This window comes from Eumetopias jubatus, unplaced genomic scaffold (assembly GCF_037043125.1).
Source record: "Eumetopias jubatus isolate StellerSeaLion01/CBP00866 unplaced genomic scaffold, mEumJub1_p1.0 scaffold_10, whole genome shotgun sequence".
NCBI lineage: Eukaryota > Metazoa > Chordata > Mammalia > Carnivora > Otariidae > Eumetopias > Eumetopias jubatus.
In genome coordinates this window covers 59,189,742-59,210,812 of record NW_028274816.1, presented here as the reverse complement: position 1 = coordinate 59,210,812, position 21,071 = coordinate 59,189,742, and the positions used below count along the sequence as shown (strand labels likewise).

The 21,071-nt window shown below is 54.5% G+C and overlaps 4 protein-coding genes and 1 long non-coding RNA gene across 5 annotated transcripts; 4 read left to right on the top strand and 1 right to left on the bottom strand.

The window, feature by feature from the left end:
- The first annotated feature begins 832 nt into the window (after window positions 1-832).
- CUNH19orf84 (chromosome unknown C19orf84 homolog) lies at window positions 833-4,780 on the top strand. The gene is made up of 3 exons (XM_028091589.2): window positions 833-1,021; window positions 3,483-3,593; window positions 4,258-4,780. The coding sequence occupies exons 2-3, from the start codon at window positions 3,559-3,561 to the stop codon at window positions 4,778-4,780; spliced, it is 558 nt and encodes a 185-aa protein (XP_027947390.1). The 5' UTR covers window positions 833-1,021; window positions 3,483-3,558.
- A 1,351-nt stretch (window positions 4,781-6,131) lies between these two features.
- LIM2 (lens intrinsic membrane protein 2) lies at window positions 6,132-11,443 on the top strand. The gene is made up of 4 exons (XM_028091585.2): window positions 6,132-6,416; window positions 9,825-9,987; window positions 11,037-11,171; window positions 11,382-11,443. The coding sequence occupies exons 1-4, from the start codon at window positions 6,132-6,134 to the stop codon at window positions 11,441-11,443; spliced, it is 645 nt and encodes a 214-aa protein (XP_027947386.1).
- Window positions 8,191-17,769, bottom strand: LOC148163258 (uncharacterized). Its single transcript, XR_015769199.1, has 3 exons — window positions 11,034-17,769; window positions 10,663-10,756; window positions 8,191-9,072 (listed from the first exon to the last, which is right to left on the bottom strand). It is a non-coding gene; the product is annotated as an uncharacterized LOC148163258 (long non-coding RNA).
- On the top strand, window positions 16,772-17,837 carry NKG7 (natural killer cell granule protein 7). The gene is made up of 4 exons (XM_028091592.2): window positions 16,772-17,091; window positions 17,171-17,317; window positions 17,402-17,536; window positions 17,628-17,837. Exons 1-4 carry the CDS (start codon window positions 16,938-16,940, stop codon window positions 17,684-17,686), a joined length of 495 nt encoding a protein of 164 aa, XP_027947393.1. The 5' UTR covers window positions 16,772-16,937; the 3' UTR covers window positions 17,687-17,837.
- A 97-nt stretch (window positions 17,838-17,934) lies between these two features.
- CLDND2 (claudin domain containing 2) lies at window positions 17,935-20,953 on the top strand. The gene is made up of 3 exons (XM_028091594.2): window positions 17,935-19,824; window positions 20,133-20,270; window positions 20,498-20,953. Exons 1-3 carry the CDS (start codon window positions 19,536-19,538, stop codon window positions 20,914-20,916), a joined length of 846 nt encoding a protein of 281 aa, XP_027947395.1. The 5' UTR covers window positions 17,935-19,535; the 3' UTR covers window positions 20,917-20,953.
- Window positions 20,954-21,071: the final 118 nt, after the last annotated feature.

The following is a 21,071-nucleotide window of genomic DNA, read 5'->3' as shown; positions in this document are numbered from 1 at the left end:
ACGCAGGGGAGAGGGACGATGTAAGGGTAGGGGCCGCAGTGAGAGGAGCCCCCAAGACCGGGAGGCCCTGCCACCTACCCTGCACTTGGGAGGGCCCCCAAGTTGGAGGGGTTGAAAGAGTGGGTAAGGCTCAGGGGAGAGCAGGGCCCCCAAAGGCATCCCAGGGTCCCCTGGAGGGGGATGGAAGCGGGGACTTAAGGGAATCCGTGAGCCCGGGGCGCTGGAGGCCCTGAAGGTCCAGTCTTGGGACTTTGTCCGAGGCCCGTGGGGGGAACAGTGAAAAGAAGGGGGATCCTAAGGTGGGGATGAGGCAGTGGGGCCCCCTGATGGGCGAAGGAGACCCCTGCGCGGGATTCCCCCCTCCAAGTTTCGCTCGGCATCCCCAGGCCTGCGAAGGGTCTCGCCGGACGCGGCAGTTGCCACACAACCTAACAACGGCATCCGAGCAGGTTAGGCGCAGTAGCAAGAAAGTCCGGAGACCGTCCGGGGAGACGACAACCAATCAGAGAGCGAGAGCGAGTGCGCGCTCAGAAATGTAGCCAATCAAAGAGCGAGGGTGCTTGTTCGCGGATCGGTCGGCGGGAGGGGACTCGAAAGCAACGCGAACTCACTCGCCAATCAGAGCCAAGGATGACTGTCCCACGCTGCTTACGTAATACGAGGTGGGCGGAGCTCAAACGCACGGCAGCCAGAGTTCCCCAGCGAATCGGAAGTTTCGCTGCCCCCGACTCAGGGGTTGATTGGTCACATTCAGAACTTGCCTGTCCATTTTGGAAGAGGGATAAAGGACATTCCCTTAGAGACCCAAGAGCCCGCCTGCGCTCTCTAGTGTGGGAGGAGGGCCTTAAAGAGCCAGGTCCTTCGTAAGTTGACGTCGGACCTTGATCACAGAAACAGGAGAAAACAGTGACAGAACAAAACGGGAAGCAATTCCGTTATGCCGGAATGGAGCAGGAAGCTCCAAATCGCGAAGAAGCGGGAATTCGAAAAGCTTAAGCGGCTTGCTTTAGGTCACTCGCTTGTAAGTAGCGGAGCTAGGATTCGAACCCTCATTTCCGACAAAATAGTCCTGCCTTAAAAAAAAAAAAATTGTCCTGCCTCTTTGGGATACGACGTAACGGATGGAAGAGACCCGAATCTTAATCACACTCGCCAGGAAAGGAAGTCCTCCGCTTTGTGATAAAAATCTTTCGATTCCAGGGATGCCTGGGTGGCTCGTTGGTTAAGCATCTGCCTTCAGCTCAGATCATGATCCCGGGGTCCTGGGACTGAGTCCTTCATCGGGCTCTCTGCTCAGCGGCTCTCTGCTCAGAGTCTGTTTCTCTCTCTCCTTCTGCCTGCCTTTCTGCCTGCTTGTGCTCTCTCTCTGTGTGTCTGACAAATAAATAAAATCTTTAAAAAAAAAAAAAAAGTCTTTCAATTCCAGCCACCTGGCCTTTGCTCACACTATTTCTTCTACATCAAATACCCACTCATTCTAGACCTAGCCCAAAGGCTACCTCTCCTAAAAACAACAACAACAACAACAACAAAAAACCCCCAAAGAACCGCCCCGCCTCCAGGCAACAATGTTCTCCTGGCTCCCAAACTCACCCCTTTGCCCTCGGCAGCATTTTCCCCGCTTGGAGCTCTTGTCCTGTTCCCCGCTTGGAGCTCTTGTCCTGTTCCTGTTCGCAAGCTCTGATCACCCTGGAATATTACCGCTCATCTCTGTGTCTGGCCCCCACCCCTCAAGACAGACTCCTCCCAGGGCAGGTGACAGGTCTGAATCACCAGCAACATCCAGCACAGGGCCTGGATTCCAGAGAACTCAAAAGGTAAAAGGCCCTATCTGGGCTTTTCCATCCTTAAAGTGGGATGTTGTGAACTTATGTTAAAAAAAAAAATTCATATTAAAAAACACTGCTCTGGCCGAAAACTTTGCGTTATCTTTTTTTTTTTTAAGATTTTATTGATTTATTTGTCAGAGAGAGAGCACGAGCAGGGGGAGCTGCAGGCAGAGGAGAAGCAGGCTCCCCGCTGAACAAGGAGCCCCACATGGGACTCGGTCCCAGGACTCTGGGATCATGACCTGAGCCAAAGGCAGATTCTTAACCAACTGAGCCACCCAGGAATCCCAGACTCTGCATTATCCTTGATTCCTCATGAATCACCCCCAGAAGCCCTACAGCAAATTCTGATGGTTCTTCCAAAATACATCCTAAACCCTTTCACATCTTCCCATCCCCACTACCCCCACCCACCTTGGGAGTCACCACCACCCCTGGCCTGGAGTGACAGCAGCATCCTCCCTGGACTTGCTGTGACCACTCTTGCTTTCCACCAGAGCCCGTTCTCCAAACCGCTGACACAGTGCTTTTCTTAAAACATAAATCAAATTATGTCACACCTCAGTTTACAAATGCTCCAAGTCATCTCAATGTTCAAAAGTTAAAACAAAACAAAACAACCACAAAAAAAAAACAACAACCCAAAAAACAAAAAAACCCCAAAGTCTTCAGTGCAGCCTACCAGGTCCTACATAATCTGGCTCCTACTCGTGTCTCCATAAAGAGCACAGATTTGAGGTTCAAATTTCACTTGTGCCACTTCCTAGCTCTGTGACCTTGAGCTACTTACTTAGAGTCTGAGGCACAGTTTGATAATATGTGAAGTGAGGATTAAGTACATTAGAATTCTCAAAAAAATAAATTAGAATTATTAATTAAAATGGGCCTCTATTTTATAAAATAACTGGGTAGTATTCCTCAAAATTGTTAAGGTTGGGAAAAGCCAGGAAAGACTGAGAAGCTGCTGCCGAACAGAGGAGACAAAGGAGATGTGGTGATAAATGGCATCCTGCATCAGATTCTGGAACAGAAAATGAAGGACTTTAGTGTGAAAACTGGGAAATTCCAAATAAAGTCTGGAGTCTGGCCAATAGTCATGTTAGTTTCTTAGTTGCAACAAAGGTTCCACAACAATGTAAGAAGATAACATTAGGGGAAGCTGGGTGAGGACTGTAGGAGAACTCTGTAGTATCTTTGTAACTTTTCTGCAAATACAAAGGTATTCCAACAGAGGGGTGCCTGGGTGGCTCCGTGGGTTAAGCATCTGCCTCGACTCCAGCCCACCTACTTTCCCCTCTGCCCTGAGGAGCATCCAGATGCCCTGATTGCCATATCTAAATATCCCTTTGGTCCTAAAGAACATCATCAGACCCACTGAGGAAATGGCCAGAAATACAGCTGGAGATAGAGCAGGGGGCTGAGGTCCTGACTCCTGGGTCCAAGGGAGGAGGGGGCCTGGGGTCTGGATTGCTGAGTCTGAGCATGGAAGAAGCTCTGGGACCACACTCTGGGTCTCGGGGAGATGGGCGCTGCAGCCTGAGATACGTGGGGTCGAGGAATTAGATCCCACGGCCCCAGCGTACTTTGCCGCGGCCCCGCACACCCCAGGAGCCACGCCCCACTCTGGACAAAGTCCCGTCTACTTTCTTTCAGACCCCTCCGCGCCGCCCTGGGCCCTGGAGAAACCGAGTCGAAGGTACCAGAAGCGACTTGAGACACCCCTGTAAAGATGGAACAGCAAGAGGAAGGGACTGGGCCCGAGGGGTAAGAGACGCAAGACCCTCCCCATGGGGAGGACAGAGACCAGAGAGGGAAGGGGACAGAGAAAAACAGAGACAGAGTGGACCGACTCAAAGAGAGTATCAGAAAAAAAGAAAAAAAAAAAGTATCAAGTATCATCAGTTAGAAACAGAATCTCAGCGATCTTATTGACAGAGCTGAGCGAGATACTTAGGAACAGGGACACAGCTAGAAACAGATATTCCTGGAACAGGGAGAAATTTCAAGAAGGAGCCAGGAGAATCAAAGATACCAAGAACAGCCATACAGCTGGAGAAATAATAATACTAATTGTCAAACCCAGGCCTTTCCTATGCACCTTTGGTACCACCAAGAGCCATCTTTTGGTTTGAAAAATTAAGGTTCAGCACAGGGAAGTGATTGGCCCGGAAACACACCTTGAGCGAGGCAGCCTGGAGCTGGAATTTCGTTCCGGCTGATGCTGAAGTTCTGGCTGAGAGATGGGAAGAATAAATGAGAGAAAGATTAAGAGGCTGAGAGAGAGAGAGAGAGAGAGATTGAGAGAAGTGGGTAAGGAAGTCAGAGGTGGATGCAGAGCTGAATGGACTCCCAGGAAAAGGGCTGGACCGCAGTAGGGAGGACAGAGAGAGATGGTGAGACCCGCTGACCTGTCCTCTTGTCATTCCAGGAACAACCTGTCCCTGCCATCACCAGGGACCAAGCCGTGGACCCCTGCACCTTTCCCAGCCTTGCCACCTTTCCCCCTGGGCACCCCAGACCCAGCCCCCCACCTGGGGCTCCCTGAGAGCTTGGCCTCTGTCACCGTCCCCATCCGTCTGGATGCCCTCTCCTACCTCCTGCACAGTGCCCTGATGGGGGCCTACACCCTTCAACAGTCCTTGCCCTCCTGCCCCTGCACCCCCCAGGCATGCTGCACCCAGCCAGGCATGGCCACAAGGCCATCCAGGGGACGCGGGGGCTGGGGCGTCCAGCGCAGGCCAGGCAGGGGCCAGGGCCAGCAGCAGTGGAGACCTGGAAGGGCCAAGAGGGGCTGTCTGGGGGGGTCTGGGGCTGGCCCCAAGACTCCGCCGGTGATGCCAGCATCACCACCAACGCTGCCTGACCAGGATGGGAGGAAGGAAGCCCGAGGTCAGGAGGCGCCCCAGGACGTGCCGCCTGCTGCAGCAGAAGACTGGGAGACAGAGTACTAGGAGGCCCAGCTCCCCAGACCCCCGAGAGGGACCCCCAGGGTCGCCAGGAGGGTTTTCCTGGAGCCCAGGGTGACCTCAGCTATGGCAGAGATACCCCAAGAAACATCTTGCTCCCACGTTTCTTCTCCCAAAACCACAGCCTCCGGAGTGGGTCCTGCGAGTCACCCCATGAAAACTGGAGCTGATTTAGGATCCCACGCCAGCAAAAGCCCCGAGCCTCATATCTGTGCCCAAAGCCATGCGTCTCCCCGTTCCCAACACCACCCCCAACTACAGTGACAGCCCCAACCCCGTCCCCCCCTGCCTCTGGAGCCCCAGTCTTGTCCCCACTCTCGATATCACATCCCCAACCCCACTCATTCCCATTTCCTTCCCCATCTCCACCCTCAGTCGCAGCTCTGCATCCTGCTTCTCTGCCTACCTCGGGCCAAGCCAGTGCTCATCCTTAACTGCCTCCTAAACTTGACCCCAAACCCAGCCCATCTTCGACCCCAGCCAACCCCATCCCATCCTCCTTCTGGTCCCAGCCCCAACCATGACATGCCCCGTGGCCCATCTGCAAAGAACCCCATTGGCCCAACATACCCAGACACCTGCCACCCCCTCGACCCCATTTCCTGCCCTTGGGTGTGGGGAGCCCTGGTTGAACAATAAATGGACGACTGCCCCCATGTCTTGTGTCTCTGTGTGTGTGTGCTTACGCAGCTCAGGCTAACCCAGCGGGTGCTGTGAGCAAGGCCTGTGAAAGGGTGGTAGGGTCGTTGGGAGGGTCACAGAGAGAGGCCAGTGGGGCCAGGGGTTGCGGGGAGGGAGCACTTGGATCCCTGTTTCAGCGAATTCCATCTGGGGCCTCTGCCACCATTGCACTTTTGCCTGCTGGAAGCTGCTGGGCCACGGGCCATTGTGTGGGGAGGCTTAAGGGATTTGGGGGACCCAGGGAGCAGAGAGGCCAGCGACCTGGCTCAGCTCAGTCCGCACAGAAGGGCCGAGGCAGACAGAGGGCTTGTGACGGGCTCTGCCACTCAGGTAGGGACCAGGCATTGGACCTATAGGCCCCCTCCTCCCCCAAGACCTAAGGGTCTGTCCTTCAGCTCCTTCCTCTCCTGGGGGCCTGGTGGGGTCCCAGCCCCTAGCCCCCTCCTCACTTAGGACCCGGAGTCCAGGCCTCCAACTCCCCCCACCCCAGGACCCAGGGGCCCAGGCGCCCAGCTCCTTCCTCTTCCAGGGACCCGGTGTCCCAGCCCCTAGCCCCCTCCTCACCTGGGATCTGGAAGTCTAGGTCCCCGGCTCCTCCTTCCTCAACTGGGAGTCCAGCTCCTGACCCCATCTCTCCCCGTCTCCACAGATCACCATGTACAGCTTCATGGGTGGCGGCCTCTTCTGTGCCTGGGTGGGGACCATCCTTCTGGTGGTGGCCACGGCGACAGACCACTGGATGCAGTACCGGCTGTCGGGGTCCTTCGCCCACCAGGGCCTGTGGCGATACTGCCTGGGCAACAAGTGCTACCTGCAGACAGAGAGCATCGGTAAGGCTCCGGGGCGGGGTCTGCGCCGGGCCTGGGGTGAGAGCCCCCCACGGGGCACAGCCTCGCCACCTTTCGGCTTGTGGAGAACTCTGTGGCCCAGAGAGGGAAAGGGGCCAGCCAAAGATCGCTCAGCACAGAAGGGGCAGAACTGGGACGTCAGGATTTTTTTTTCCTAGTACAATTACTGCTGGCACGGAGTCAGGTAGAGCAGTTGCGGGGGGGCTGGCGTTGTCAGGATAGCATTTCCTCAGTATCGACGACGTATCAAGGGCTAGGCTGGGTACCGTGGGCTACAGAAGCAATGCGGACCCTAAATTTGCTAAATACTGGATGGTAGTTTTTAATACCTACTGTGCACCAGCCTTTGTAATATATCTGTCTATATGTACATGTCTATATAGGTATATGTATATATGTGCATATTATAACAAATGTTGTAAAAATGGGGAAAAATAGCTCTTCCGGCATAAGGTTCTTGCAAGCTACATTATGATAACATTATATATTATATAATATACTATATATCTCTATGTATCTCTCTCCATATGTGTATACATGTACATACGGACCTACGTATATATGTATATATGGAGAGATACATACATTGTATATTATATCACATAATATATTATATAATGTGCACTATATATTAATAAATCAATAATATGCAATATGCGTTATACAGTAATACATTAATAATATATACTGTGTATTATATATTCATAAATTAATAATATATAACATTACCAATTTTCTATGTACTAAATAGTGTAGTGGTAATAGTAATAATAATGACTGGCATTTATTGAACGTTATTGAGTCCTACATGCTATTCTAAGTGCTTGACATGGATTAATGCCCTTTGGTCTCCCAGCAACACTGAGGGTGGTACCACTGTGTCTAGGAATAAAACATGAGACTTGCCCTCAAAAATCCAAACATTCTCTCCAGGGGGTTTTGGGAGGAGGAGCCAACCCTCCTGAGCCCTGTATTGGGCCAGATTTCAGCCACCCCATCTCACTGAACCTGCCTGGGGAGAGGCAACAGAATGCCCCGGTGCAGGAGGGGTAAACCGAGGCAGGAAGCAGTGGAAAGACTTGCCCCAGCCGCCAGCTCCCGAGCTCAGTCAGCCTCCTGACTTCATGCATGCCTTTCATTCCCGGAGGTCTCATTCGTCATGCTTCTACCATTTCTCCCGCTTCAGCCTGGGAACGCCCCAAGGACATCCCCTCTGTCTTCTCTCTGTTGGGGATGGGGGGAGAGGGAGGCATGATGGAGGTCTGCAAGTTCATTTGACCTCAAAACCGAAATCCTCAGGGACGTACCTCACCCTGATTGATTGCTGGGTATCTGTTCAAGCAGCTGGCTCACCGTGCACATCAATTGTAACTGGCTCACCAGCCTCCAAGCAGGGGACGTGAACTCGCAGGGGCCAAACACAGCCGCAGACGTGTGTGTATAGTGTTTTTAAAGTTTCTTACGTCTCTGCCAGAATTTAAAAATTTGGAGATTTTAGGTATAAAAATCGGGACTTGTAGCTGTCTTTGAAAAATCCAGTTTTGCATCCTTCAAAGGTGGCCTCCCAGTCAGGGTCCCTCAGGAGACAGGTAGCACACCGTGATTTGAACAGAGAGCGTTTTCTCTGAAGATGGAGCTGAGAAGCAGTAATGGGTAACCGGGGATGGGACACCGCAGCCCCCACCCCAGCCTGCTGGGGGACAGATATGCTGCTCTTTTTTGCAGCTACAGGCAAGCCTCAGAGGCCTTTGCATTTTCCACTCCCGCCTCAGCACAACCATGGGAAGGACATAGGCGATAACATGCCCCATAAGCCCTGCAGACTTTTATTTTTATTTTTATTTTTTAAGATTTTATTTACAGAGAGAGACACAGCAAGAGAGGGAACACAAGCAGGGGGAGTGGGAGAGAGAGGGAGGAGCAGGCTTCCCGCGGAGCAGGGAGCCCGATGTGGGGCTCGATCCTAGGACCCTGGGATCAGGACCTGAGCCAAAGGCAGACGCCTAACGACTGAGCCACCCAGGCGCCACCCTGCAGACTTTTAAATACCCAGAGGCATCCATAGTTTCCTGGGGCTGCCATGACAAAGGACCACAGACTGAGTGACTCAAACAACAGAAATGTACCGTCTCACAGCTCTGGAGGCTGGAAGTCTAATAACCAAGGTGTCCGCAGAGTTGGTTCCTTCTGAGGCTATGAGGGATAATCTGTTGCCTGCATCTCTCCCAGCTTCTGGTGGTGGTTGTCTGGCAATCTTTGGCACTCCATGGCATGTGGATGTATCATCCTGATCTGTCTCCATCTTTACATGGTACCCCCCACCCTCCTAAATGTCTGTCTTTCTCCAAATTTCCCCATTTTGTGAGGATACTAAGTCGTTTTGGATTAGGAATCCGCTCTGCTCCAAGTAGGACTTCATCTTAACTTCCACATGTGAATTTGGGGGTTGGGGGAGAGACACCGTTCAACCCATAACAACATCCATGGAGAAACAGCCAGCAATTTTTCTTACCGAGGTTCACACAAGACAAAAGAGTACATTTTGCAAAGATCCAGACTTTTTATTTTTCAGTGGCGGGATCCAGGCTCTGTCCCAGGTACACAGGTGTCATGGGTCCTCTGAGAGACAGAATAGCCAAGCAGTTAAGAACAAGGGCTTTGGTGCTTGGTTGTCAACGCCAGTCTTAGTGCCAATTATGGGGCACTGGATAAATCGCTGTACCTCTCTGAGCCTTAGTTTCTTCACACCTGAAAAATGGGGATTAAAAATAGTACATACAGCAAGATGAGGGGATCATAACTGTTATTCCCAGGGCATGTCCTAAAGGGGCAGCCCAGCGCCAAGCACAAGAGATGAATGATTCTCAGTGCTCCACGTTCATTCACTCAGCATGTGCCCTGAGCACCCGCTATGCGCCAGGCGCCTGGTGCTGGAGATGGAGCAGTGAATGAGAAAGCAAGACCTTTGTCCTCACATAACTGAGCAACCAGCGGGGAAAGACAGACATAAATAAGTTAAAAATAAATAAATGGGTCATTTTCAGGTATGGACAAGTGGTTATCAAGGAAGTGGGAGAGAGGGTAGGAAGTGATTAGCAGGAGGATAGCGGGGAATCGACACTCAATCATCATTCATTCATTCATCCATCCACGAAACATTTCTCCAGGCCAGTTGCAAACCAAACTTGTGCCGGGGGTGTTCTCCAGGTAGAATCCTGGCCTCAGGGAGCGATCAGGCTGGAAGGGGAAACAATCCAAAGAGCCACAGCCCAGAGCAGGGGATGAGGATGATACCCGAGGGGTGAAAGGGTACTTCCCAGAGGGGATTTGGGAGCTGGGCTGTGGAGGATGAATAGGAGCTTGCTAGGGGAAGAGAGCATTTGTTTGCAGAGATGAAGGAGGAGGTGGGTCAGGCACGTGGAGAGAGGCAAGGCATCCCGGCCCTCAGGGATAGCAGCGTTCGCCACTGAGGGCCGGGGTTGGCATGGGAGTGACCGTTCGGTGCTACCACAGCTTATTGGAATGCCACCCGGGCCTTCATGATCCTGTCTTCCCTGTGCGCGACATCGGGCATCATCATGGGCATCCTGGCCTTCGCTCAGCAGCCCACCTTCACCCGCCTCTCCCGGCCCTTCTCCGCGGGCATCATGTTTTTCGCCTCCAGTGAGTGGACCCACCTTCCCCGTCTCCCCACCCCCACCCCCAGCGTCCCTACCCATTTCCATCCCCAGCACCACTGTCATGGCGGGGAGGGGTTCCTCCTCAATTCTCAGCTCCATGGCCATCTTAATCTCACCCCAACCCCAAGCCCAGCTCCAAGACTGGTTCTAATGCCTAACGCCAGCGTCTTCTTACATCAGCCGCTGTCCCGCGGTTCGGGGCCGGCACTAACCACCCCCCCAGGTTTAAGGGCGCGATTCCTAACAAGGCTGCCCCATTTCAGTTGCAAGAGGGGTCCCCAGGTCATCTGCCCTTTTGACCCACTGGCTACAGGGGTCCCCAGGACCCAGTCAGTTTCAAAAATTTGCTAGAAGTCACAGAACTCAAGAGAGCACTCCATTTACAATTACAGATTTATGATAAAGGGCACACCTCAGCACCAGCTCTAGCAAGAGATGCACAGGGTGAAGCCAGAGAGGGTCTTGAAGGCAGAGCTTCGGCACCCTCCCCCCAGAGTGTCCCACTGAGCTGTTCACCAGCCAGGAAGCTCGGGCGCACTTCGGCATCTGGAGCTCCTGCTGGAGTTTCCTTGACTGAGTCATTGACCCTGTGACTGAACTTAATCTCTAGCTTCCTTCCCAGAGGGTGGTCTGATACCAAGTGGCTTAAAGCCCCTACCGGCTGTTCTGGGCTGTTCTGGTCCGTGGCTGGTCCTTCTGGTGACCAGGTCCTACCCACTGTCATCTCAGCTCATCAACGTAAATCCAAGAGGCTCAACAATAACAAAGACACTCCTATTACTCAGGAAATTCCAAGGATTTAGCGTCTCCCTCCCAGGACCCAGAGCCCCAAACCAGCCCGTTCAAATTCTTTATTACACAGCACAGCCCCGTCCCATCCCCACCCCAACCCTACTCCTGAGGCATCCCCACCCTTTTCCCTTCCCACTCCTACCCGGCCCTCCGCCTTCCTCAATCTCACTCCCACCCGGGTCTGGAAAACCCCACCCCCACCCCCTTTCCCACCCACCTCCCCCCATCTTCTCTCACCAGCCTTTTTTGTCCTGTTGGCCTTGGCCATTTACACTGGAGTCACCCTCAGCTTCCTCGGTCGCCGCTTTGGGGACTGGCGCTTTTCCTGGTCTTACATCCTGGGCTGGGTGGCCTTGCTCATGACCTTCTTTGCAGGTACGAGGGCTTGGGGGTGGGAAGTTCAGCGTCTGTGGCAGAGTGGGCAGCACTCCAGAGGGCGAGATGATGGGGTATCCCACAGGGTCCCCCCAGCACTGAGCCAGAAGACAGACACCCAGGGAGAGAGGGAGTGCTGTTTTGGGGTCTTGGGTTGGGAGCCCAGGTTAGGAGGACTTGGGGGGCCAAATGGGATCTCTTCTCATGCAGGGATTTTCTACATGTGTGCCTACCGGATGCATGAATGTCGGCGCCCGTCTGCTCCCCGCTGAGCCCAATGTACCCCCAACTTCATCTGGAAGTTAAAATGGGGCCACTGAAAAGGAGGGGGAGGGTCTAGAGGCCTGCAGTCCTGGTTCCTTTGGGCAGCAGGGGGCTCAGTCCTGGACTCTGGGTGGGGGCCTCTGACTCCTGCGTCCCAAGGGGGAAGGAGGGAGAAGGGGGCCTGGTGGGAGGCAGTTGAGATGACCCAAGGCCCAGCCCACGAAGAGGGGGTGTTAGAGAAATGGGATCTCCAGTTAGAGCGACTTTTTGAGAGCCTAATAAAACTGATATGAAACTCCTAAGGTGTGGTCCTTGAGGGTTTGGGGTGATGAGAAACAGGTGTGAGTGGTGGATGGGGTGGGGGTGGTTGGATTACTGCAGGCCAACCTGCTCGGTCTCTGTAGGGATGGGGACAGACATGAATCACACAGTCCCCACCCAGGGGTTAACTATGACCTCTAGGAAATAGATGTGTAGGTCCAATTCTGGGTGTGTGTGTGTGTGTGTGTGTGTGTGTGTGTGTGTGTGTGTGTGTATGTGTATGTGTATGTGTGTGTGTGTGTGTTTCTTAATCACACATCACCAAGCAACTCAGTTCTGACACTATCTATGCAGAGGTAGTGTTAGATCCCACAAGTGGAGGACTCAGTCCTAAAGACTGCCCCCCACCCCCACCTCAGATACCATCACAAGTGCAGCTTCTCACCTGGGCTTCTGGTCAACCAGCAGTAGATTGGAAGTTTCCATGACTCACTCTTTGGGTTTGATTAATTTGCTAGAGCAGCTCACAGAACTCAGAGAAAGATTCTACTTACTAGATCACCAGTTTACTATAAAAGGATATAACTCAGGAATAGCCAGATGGAAGGGATGCACAGGGCAAGGTGTGGGAAGAGGACAAGGGGCTTCTGTGCCCTCTCCAGGGGGCCACTCTCTCCATTATGCACGTGTTCACCAACCTGGAAGCTCTCTGAACCCAGTCTTTGTGGGTTTTCATGGTGGCTTCATTACACACAGGCATCCTTGAGTGCATCATTGGCCACTGGTGATTACTCAGTCTTCAGCCCCTCCCTCCCCAGGTTGGGGGCTGGGACTGAAAATTCCACACGTTGTTGGTTCCCCTGGCAACCTGCCCTTACTCTCAAGAGCTTACCCCGGGCCCCCAGTTGCCTCATTAATGTAGCAAATACAACTTCAAGGCCCTCCTCACCTACGAAATTCCAAGGCTTTTAGCAGCTTTGTGCCAGGAACAGCACAAAGACCAAATATATATTTCTTATGAATCATAATATCAGTGGGATAATACGATAAACGAAAAGATCTGTGGAAAAAACCACCTCGCCGTCCACTCACGTCGTCTCCACTCAGCATTCCTAACTGCCCCTCCCCTCCCTGGATGGGCCCCTCCAACTGGAAGCACCAGATCGCTGATCTGCACCCCCTCCTGACTCTTCACACACCGTGTGAAGTCATGACCTTGACCTTCTCATTCACTCATTCATTACTTCATTCAATAAGCTGTGCCCAATTGCCATGAGATTTACTGATATCTATCATAAAATAATAAGACCATTTAGCAAGGCCCATTCTAATAATAAGAATAATAATTACAACCTACGCTAAAACTGTCATATTAATAGAGGCTTACTCCCTAGAAATATTTATTGGGGACTCCACAAATAACAATAGTACCATATTTATAGAGGCTTCCTCTACTAACAATGGCAATTGAGGCCTTCTCTAATCGTAATTTATTGAGGTCTATTTAAGGAGACATATTTACTGAGGCTCCCTCCAGGAATCATATTTATAGGCGTTTATTCTAGCAATAATAATGATGTGGTAACTCCAGACTCATCTCCGATATCCACTTGAAAAGAAGAGGCATCTCAAATCTCCCGTGTCTTAGTCTCTCCCACGTCCCACACCAACTCCTCCCGTATCTCTCCATCTCGCCCCGTTGTCATTCAGCTGCTCCAGCCAAGAGTGGTGGGATCATCCTCAGCTGCTTTGTTGCGTCCCACATCTGATTCATCAGCGAGTGCCGTTGGCTCCCACCTTAAAAAGGTGTCCAGGAAGAATGAAGAGGGGGAAATCGGAGGGGGAGACGCACCATGACAGACTATGGACTGTCAGAAACGAACTGAGGGTTCTAGAGGGGAGCGGGGTGGGGGGATGGGTTAGCCTGGTGATGGGTATTAAAGAGGGCACGTTCTGCATGGAGCACTGGGTGTTATGCACAAACAATGAGTCATGGAACACTACATCAAAAACTGATGATCTGATGTATGGTGATTAACGTAACAATAAAAAAATTTTTAAAAATGTGTCCAGAATTTGATTCCTTGCTCATCCAGTTACCACCCTGATCTTGTTTCACCGGGCTTATGGCCTCAGCCTTCTAACCGGCTCTAGTGCCCCTTCTCTCCTTCTGCTCCCCCGGCAGTCCATTCTCTACACAGAGGGATTTTCGTTAAGGGATGATTCAAATCACGCCACCCCTCAGCTCTAAACCCCCCAGTGGCTCCCAGCTCCAATGAAAAGCTAGTCTATCAAGGTCATACAAGGTGTCCTTTGACTCAATCTTCCCTCCCTCACTGCAGCTCAGGGGCCCCCAAGACCGCCTTCGGTTTCAACGATTCGCTAGAAGGAACCACTGGAAAGCTGTTATGCTCAGGGTTACAGATGATCATAGCCAAAGGATACAGATGAAAATCAGCCAAGGGAAGAGGCTCGTAGGCAGCGTCCAGACCAGGTGCGAGCTTCCAGTTGTCCTCTCCCAGTGGAGTCACACGGACAGCGCTCACCGCGTCCACCAACAATGTGTGACGATATGCACAGAGGACTGCCCGCTGGGGAAGTTCAGTCCAGCCTTGGCGTCCCGGGGTTTCACTGTCCAGGGTCCGAGGCAGTTTTGTAGGCATGGATAAATCACATGGCTGACCTCAGCTACTCAGTCTTTGGCCCCACCAGGGGTCATCCTGACACGGCGTGGCCCAGGGCCCCCGCCATAAACCACACAGACAGGACACACCATCTAGTGTGGCTCAAGGACCCCAGGTGTTCAAAGACACTTATCGGGCAGGACATGCCAAGGATTTAGAAGTTACCTCTGGGGGCGCCTGGGTGGCTCAGTTGGTTAAGCAACTGCCTTCGGCTCAGGTCACGATCCTGGAGTCCCGGGATCGAGTCCCGCATCGGGCTCCCTGCTCGGCGAGGGGCCTGCTTCTCCCTCTAACCCTCCCCGCTCTCATGTACTCTCTCTCTCTCTCATTCTCACTCTCTCAAAATAAATAAATAAAATCTTTAAAAAAAAGAAGAAGTTACTTCTCAGGGGACAGGCCACTCTAGTCCTTTGTCAAGGTTAATGCTTGGCTTCTCACTTACCCTGCTCTGAGCCTTGCCGGCCACCATACTGGCACAGGTGTGGGCCCCCTCTCCCCCCGCCCCGCTGGACGGCTACCTTCTAAATGTCTGTCAGGTTTTTGCCCCAAAGTTACCTTTTTCACCGGGATGCCGCTGACTACCTTATCTGAAATCACAACGCACTTTCTCTCCCACTTGTTTGTTTTGCTTTTAAAGATTTTATTTTTAAGTAATCCCTACACCCATCGTGGGGTTCGAACTCACGATCCTGAGATCAAGAGTTGCATACTCCACCGACTGAGCCAGCCAGGCGCCCCTCAGCTCACTATTCTTAGCTGATAGTTTCCATCTAACGTTCTTTATTTTTTTTTACACCAGAGTGGATACATGAAGCTACATTCTACTAGACAACAATTAGACTAAAAGATTTAGTACATTTTTATCATCATGATAGACTGCGTTAAATTTTATTAACAGAGTAGGCCTCAGTAGAATTGAGGGTGCCTTCCATAATAACTGGTTATAAGCAGCATTTGGGTCTTTACTATAGTGTGCATAGTGTAGGTTCGGCGGGGGTGAGGGACTCATGTGCTTTGCACACCAATATTCCCTCAGGGTGTGGCATAGTGCCTGACCTATAAGAAGTGCTGGTGGAATCAAAGATTTCCAGGGGCACCTGGGTGGCTCAGTCGGTTAAGGGTCGGACTCTTGATTTTGGCTCAGGTCATGATCTCAGGGTGGTGGGATGGAGACCTGCATTGGGCTCTGGGCTGAACATGAAGCCTGCTTGGGATTCTCTCTCCCTCTCCTTCCCTGCTCGTGCTCTCTCTGGAGATAAGGATGGGGTAGCGATGGCAGACGGGCTCTGTGCTCTGGCACTCCCTTGACCACACACCCATAGCCCAGATTCCTGAAGCCCGTCTGCTGCTCTTCACTAGACCTACACGCACCACCATTTTTGTGTTGGTGCCCCTGCTGCTTATGGCCTGAATCTGCCCCCGGGAGCCTGTCCTCGTGAGCATGTTCTCAGGAGTGGCCAGTTACCTCGGTGGTGAGGGTCTGGGTGAGAGATGGAGGCCGGCAAACTAAGTCTCCAATAACGGAAGAGGCCCCGGCCTCTTGAGTCACTCTGGGTCCCCCCTTCACCGGCTGTGGTGGGACTGCTGGCTCAGGTCATCTTCGTGACAGAGGCCTTCTTCCAGGCCATTCCCCGATGCACAGAGGTCATGTGTGCCTGCGCCTTCCACCTGGGCTGTGGCACTTTCACATCTTCACCTGACACCTGCTCATCCCGATCCCTGTGTGGGAAGAGGATGGGACGGTCCTGCGGGCTGCCCCTGCCCCTCAGGCACCCTGATCTTGGCAATGAAGCCCAACACACGGGAGGCCCTGCTCAAGGCAGAGCTGTCTGTGAACTTTTATCAGAGGAAGATGTGGACGTGTCTTGCTCTCCACAAACTTCCAGAATTGTGATCCACCGTTTGCTTGCCTTGGGGATAAGCTCCATGCAGGGATCCCAGAGTCTGAGCCCCTGCCTGCCTGTCTCCTCCTCAGGACTCGAGTCCAGGCATCCAGCCCACTTTTCCTTCAGCCGCAAGCATCCTGGCCTCCAGCCTCCTCCTTCCACGGAGATGCTAGAATTGGGGCCTCCCTCTTCCAGAATGGTAGGTTGCGGAACCCAGAGGAAAGCATGACACAATCCCCAACTGTCCCCTTTGGCCACATCCCCCTGTTTAACTCACACCCTGGTCTCATCTGTCACCTCCCACCGTGAGGCCCCCAAGCCTCTCTCACACCTCTTCCAGGAAGTCTCCTCTGATGTTGAGGGTTCCGAGGGTGGGAGGTATAGAACCTAAAACAGAGGCAAGTTCTGAACCACCACCCAAACCACTGATGGTGTGACACCCTCCCCACCACACACTGTGAGGGGAACCGGACCTCTCTGGGGGGAGGACGTTGTCGGGGCAACCAGGAAGGGAGGGTGTAGGGCAAGATGCATCTACCCGGAACTGCGTGAAACCAAACCGGCCTGGTTTTAAAGTCTTAAAGGCTTCTCTTTCTTGAGCTCAGAGGACCCAAGGGTCCAGATCACCAGTCTCTTCATCCCCAGGACGCAGACACCCAGTCCTCACCTCCATGGAGCTCTGCCGGTCCTTGGCCCTACTCACTGGCTCCCTGGGCCTGGTGTCCATCCTGATTGCTCTGAGCACGGATTTCTGGTTCGTGGCTGCGGGGCCCAGCTTTTCATTACACTCGGGGCTCTGGCCAAAGTTTGGCACCGAAGTACCAGGTAAGGGATAGTGGTCTCTCTCCTGTTGGGGGCGGTGGGCTGCCGGAGGGGCAGGCACTGAAGTCTTACCTCCGAGCAGGCTACATCCACGTGACGCAGAGCCTCAGCATTCTGGCCACCCTGTGGGGACTGTTGTCGGTGATCTTCCTGATCATGTCCTGCATCCCCTCACTGTCCATTCGAGGCCACCCGTTCCTCACCTCTTCTATCATGGCTTTCGCTGCAGGTAGACTCTGGGCTGCCCTTGGGCTCTGGGGACCTGTGAGTTCCCTCAGAGGGGCTGAGCCCTCTCTCTTGTCTTCATCCCCAGCCATTTCTGCAGTGGTGGCCATGGTGGTCTACACCAGCGAGCGGTGGAACCAGCCTCAGCACCCCCAGATCCAGACCTTCTTCTCCTGGTCCTTCTACTTGGGCTGGGTTTCAGCTGTTCTCTTGCTCTGTACAGGTTACTGCTTCTCCCGGACCCGGAGAGGGCAGCTGGGGGCTCTGAGACAGCAGGGTGGGGGCTAATGCTAACCTCTTTCTGCCACCCCCAGGTAGCCTGAGTCTGGCTGCTCACTGTGGTCGCCCCCGGCCTGGCTATGACACCTTGTGAGCCGGAGGCGAGACAGGCAGGAGGAAGCACTACCGCGGAAGCTCTCATCAGGAGCCGCAGGCCCCCACGGTCCTCCCTCTAGCCCTTACCCCCAGCCCTCCCGCCACCCCTCCATTTGTTTCTTCATCCGTTCAACAAGAATTTGCTGGGATCTGGTTATTCTGAGATTAATTCAGCCACGACATTAGCTGAGGGCAAGCCAGCTCCCTGGTGGGCGACACTAAGTGCCTAGAAAGGAGTCAGAGCCCCCACCTGCCATCAGGGGGCTCCTGCGCATGGAGCCGGGGCAGGTGGGGACTCAGGCACGGCCCCACGTTGGCTCCCTCCTGCCGCCCTTGTCTTTCCCTGTGTTTCTACCTTGAAACCCTGTCCTTTCTCTTTTCTCCTTGGTCTTTCCCACTTCAGTGCTCTTTCCTTCTCACGCCCTCCCTGATTTTGTCACCCTTGTCTTCACTCTGGTCCTCCTCGCTCCCTTCATTAATTCATTTGCTCCTTCAGTGGGCTTTTCCTGAGCTCATCCTTTCTGCTTGGTCTCCCTGGGGATGCTGATGGGAGTCTGACCCGGGCCCTGCCCAATGGGGGCTGCAAGTCCAGGCAGAGCCTGGGATGGTGGGGACAAAGACTGACGGTGTCGGGGGTGGGGAGGGAGGGTGCTTGGGGGCTTCTCGAAGGCCAAGGAAAGGCCATCCAGGCAGAGGGACCCAAGGATGGAGGTGTGGAAAGCCTGGAAGTTTTCAGGGGATGGAGAACAGTGCTTTGTGGTGGAATGCAGAATGCAGGGGTGGTGGGGCATGAGGCTGGAGAAGCAGGTGGGAGCAACGGCCCAACGGTCACAGTGACTCTCTCCTGAGGGCAATGGGGAGCTAGGAGGAGGTTGGGAGCTGGGGAGGGACAACGCCAGTTCCAGGTGCCAGAAAGACCCCTCTGGGGCACGCAGGGAGGCCCAAAGGGAGAGAAGAGCTTGGCAACGCAAGGGGTGCAACTGGGACCAGGGCGTGAGGTGGGAAAGAGGGAAGGAGCCAGAAAGATTTGGGGGGAGAGGGCAGAAGGAACCAGACTCAGGGATTCAAGGGCTTTGTGGCGTGATGGGCAAGAGGGAGCAAGGATAGTGCCCAGGGGAGCGGCACAACCAACCAGGTGGGATGGTGGAGTCATCCCTGGCTTGGTGGAAGAGGCTGAGCTCGGCCAGGATATGGCTGTCGGGGGTCTGGGAGAGGGACCCAGTGAGGAAGCTCCTCTGGTGAGAAGGGGCAGGATGGAGGTTCCAGGGAAACGGGCACAAAGTGGAGGGAGGAGGAGGAGCAGGGGCTTGTGTGGGGACCTAAGGGGGCACAGTCGGAGAGCTGGGGACCTGCAGAGCTTATGAGATCAAGGGAAGCGTTTTCACAAGGTTATGATCCGCTATGTCATGGCCTTTCAGGTCCCCACAGACCTGCCATCTGACTGAGCTGTCTCTGTGTTAGAGGAGTTGCTTAGGTGTGTGCGTATGTGTGTGTATGTGGGTGGGTGGGCGGTTATCTCTTTAAATGGCTGATGGGAGAGGGGATTCTGGAACTCCTCCTGCCTCACAGAGACCCAGTCTCCCTTCCCCCACCCCTTTGGACTCCGTGTCTGAGAAGCCCTGGGAGCTGGGTGTGAGTCACTCAGGTGGGTGTGTGTATGGGGGTGGGGAGGGCACTGGACAGGCTAAAGGGACCTTCCACTGGTGAAACACAGGGTCTCTAAGCAGTGATTCCTTGGGGGTGAGGTCTCAAGGCCCCCGATAGGAGCAGTAGGTGATGAAGGTGTTGGGTTTGGGGAGGGCCTGAAGGAGGGGTCCCCAGACAGCGGTGCTGGGGTGCAGTCAGACATGGAGGGACATGTGGGAGGGGGTCTCAAGGACCAGGAGAGGACCCAGGAGAGGGGTCTGGGGATGGGAGGGGTGTTGGCGAATCTTGAGTGTGTGGCCCTCGGCAGCAGCCTCCCTGGCATGGGGGTGAAGCGGAGCCTTCAGAGCGGGGGCACCTTGCTGGGCTTCTTGGCCCAAATCCTCACGATTCTCTCCACTGCCACCAACTACTGGATCCGCTACCCCGGGGGCCACAGTGGCTTGTGGCAGGAGTGTAACGGCGGCACCTGCTCCAACATCCCCTGCCAGAGTGAGGCCCGGCGCGCCCAGATGTCCCCCACTGGGCAGACAGCCCCCAGCACAGACCACAGCTGGGCACATCCCCCACCCTCGCCCCTTCCACTCCAGTCTCAGGGTCCACCTGCTCCCCCGCGACAGAGACTACCACGAACCCCCACTTCCGGACCTACTTCCCTGTTGCGACATTAACTGCCCCTCATGAAGTAACTTCCAAGTCCCCATCCAAACCTTCAACTCTGCTCCCGGCCCCGTACCGGCGGGTCGGGGTGGTGGCCAGGGGCGGCGCCAGGGCGGGGCTGAGGCGGCCGCTCTCCCCAGCCATGCTGGCGGTGACCGGGGCGTGCATGGTGCTGGCGGCGGGCTCCGGCATCGTGGGTTTGGTGATGGGGCTGCGGATTCTGTGCCACGAGGGCGACTCGCGGGGCCAGACTACGAGCGGCATCTTCTTCCTTTACGGTGAGACGGCAGCGGGCCCTCAGTCACAGGGTGGGCCTGGGGGTTGCAGGGGGCAGGGGCCCAGGGGTCGCGCTTTCAGGCGCGGGGATGGGAGTGGGGAGAGGGGCCGGAGACCCAGGGGAGGGGGTGGGCCTGGGAGAAGGGGGCGTGACCCGGGCGATGGGCGCGGTCTGGGTGGGGCCTGGGTACAGCCTTCCGGTCAAGCTCACTGGGTGCGCGGGGCCCAGGCTTGCTGCTGCTGATCGCCTTGACAGGCTACACCGTGAAGAACGCGTGGAAAAACGACGTCTTCTTCTCGTGGTCCTATTTTTCGGGGTGGCTGGCTTTACCCTTCTCTATTCTCGCGGGTAACCTGGACAGCGGGAAGAGGGTGGAGGAGACTGCCCAGAGGATCCCCTTCCCCGCAGACTCCCAGCCGCCCTCCCAGGGACTCCTCAATACACTCCGCTCCCGACTCCCGCAGACCCGGCAGGGGCGCCCTTGGGGCCCCAAACCCCAGTCCCCGGGGCGCTCCCGGCCATCTGACCCAGGACCCACCGTCCCCCACCCGCCCTCCGCTCCGCTCCCGCCAGGCTTCTGCTTTCTGCTGGCGGACATGATCATGCAGAGCACCGATGCCATCAGTGGATTCCCCGTGTGCTTGTGACCGCAGCCTGGGGCAGAATAAAGGAACGGCTTTCACCGCCGTGGCTCCGCGTGCCTTTCTGGGGACCGTGAGGACACGCGGGACACGAACGCACGCGGGAACATGGATACGAGGAGGACGGGGGATTGGGACACGGGGGTCCCTGGGGGTTCACG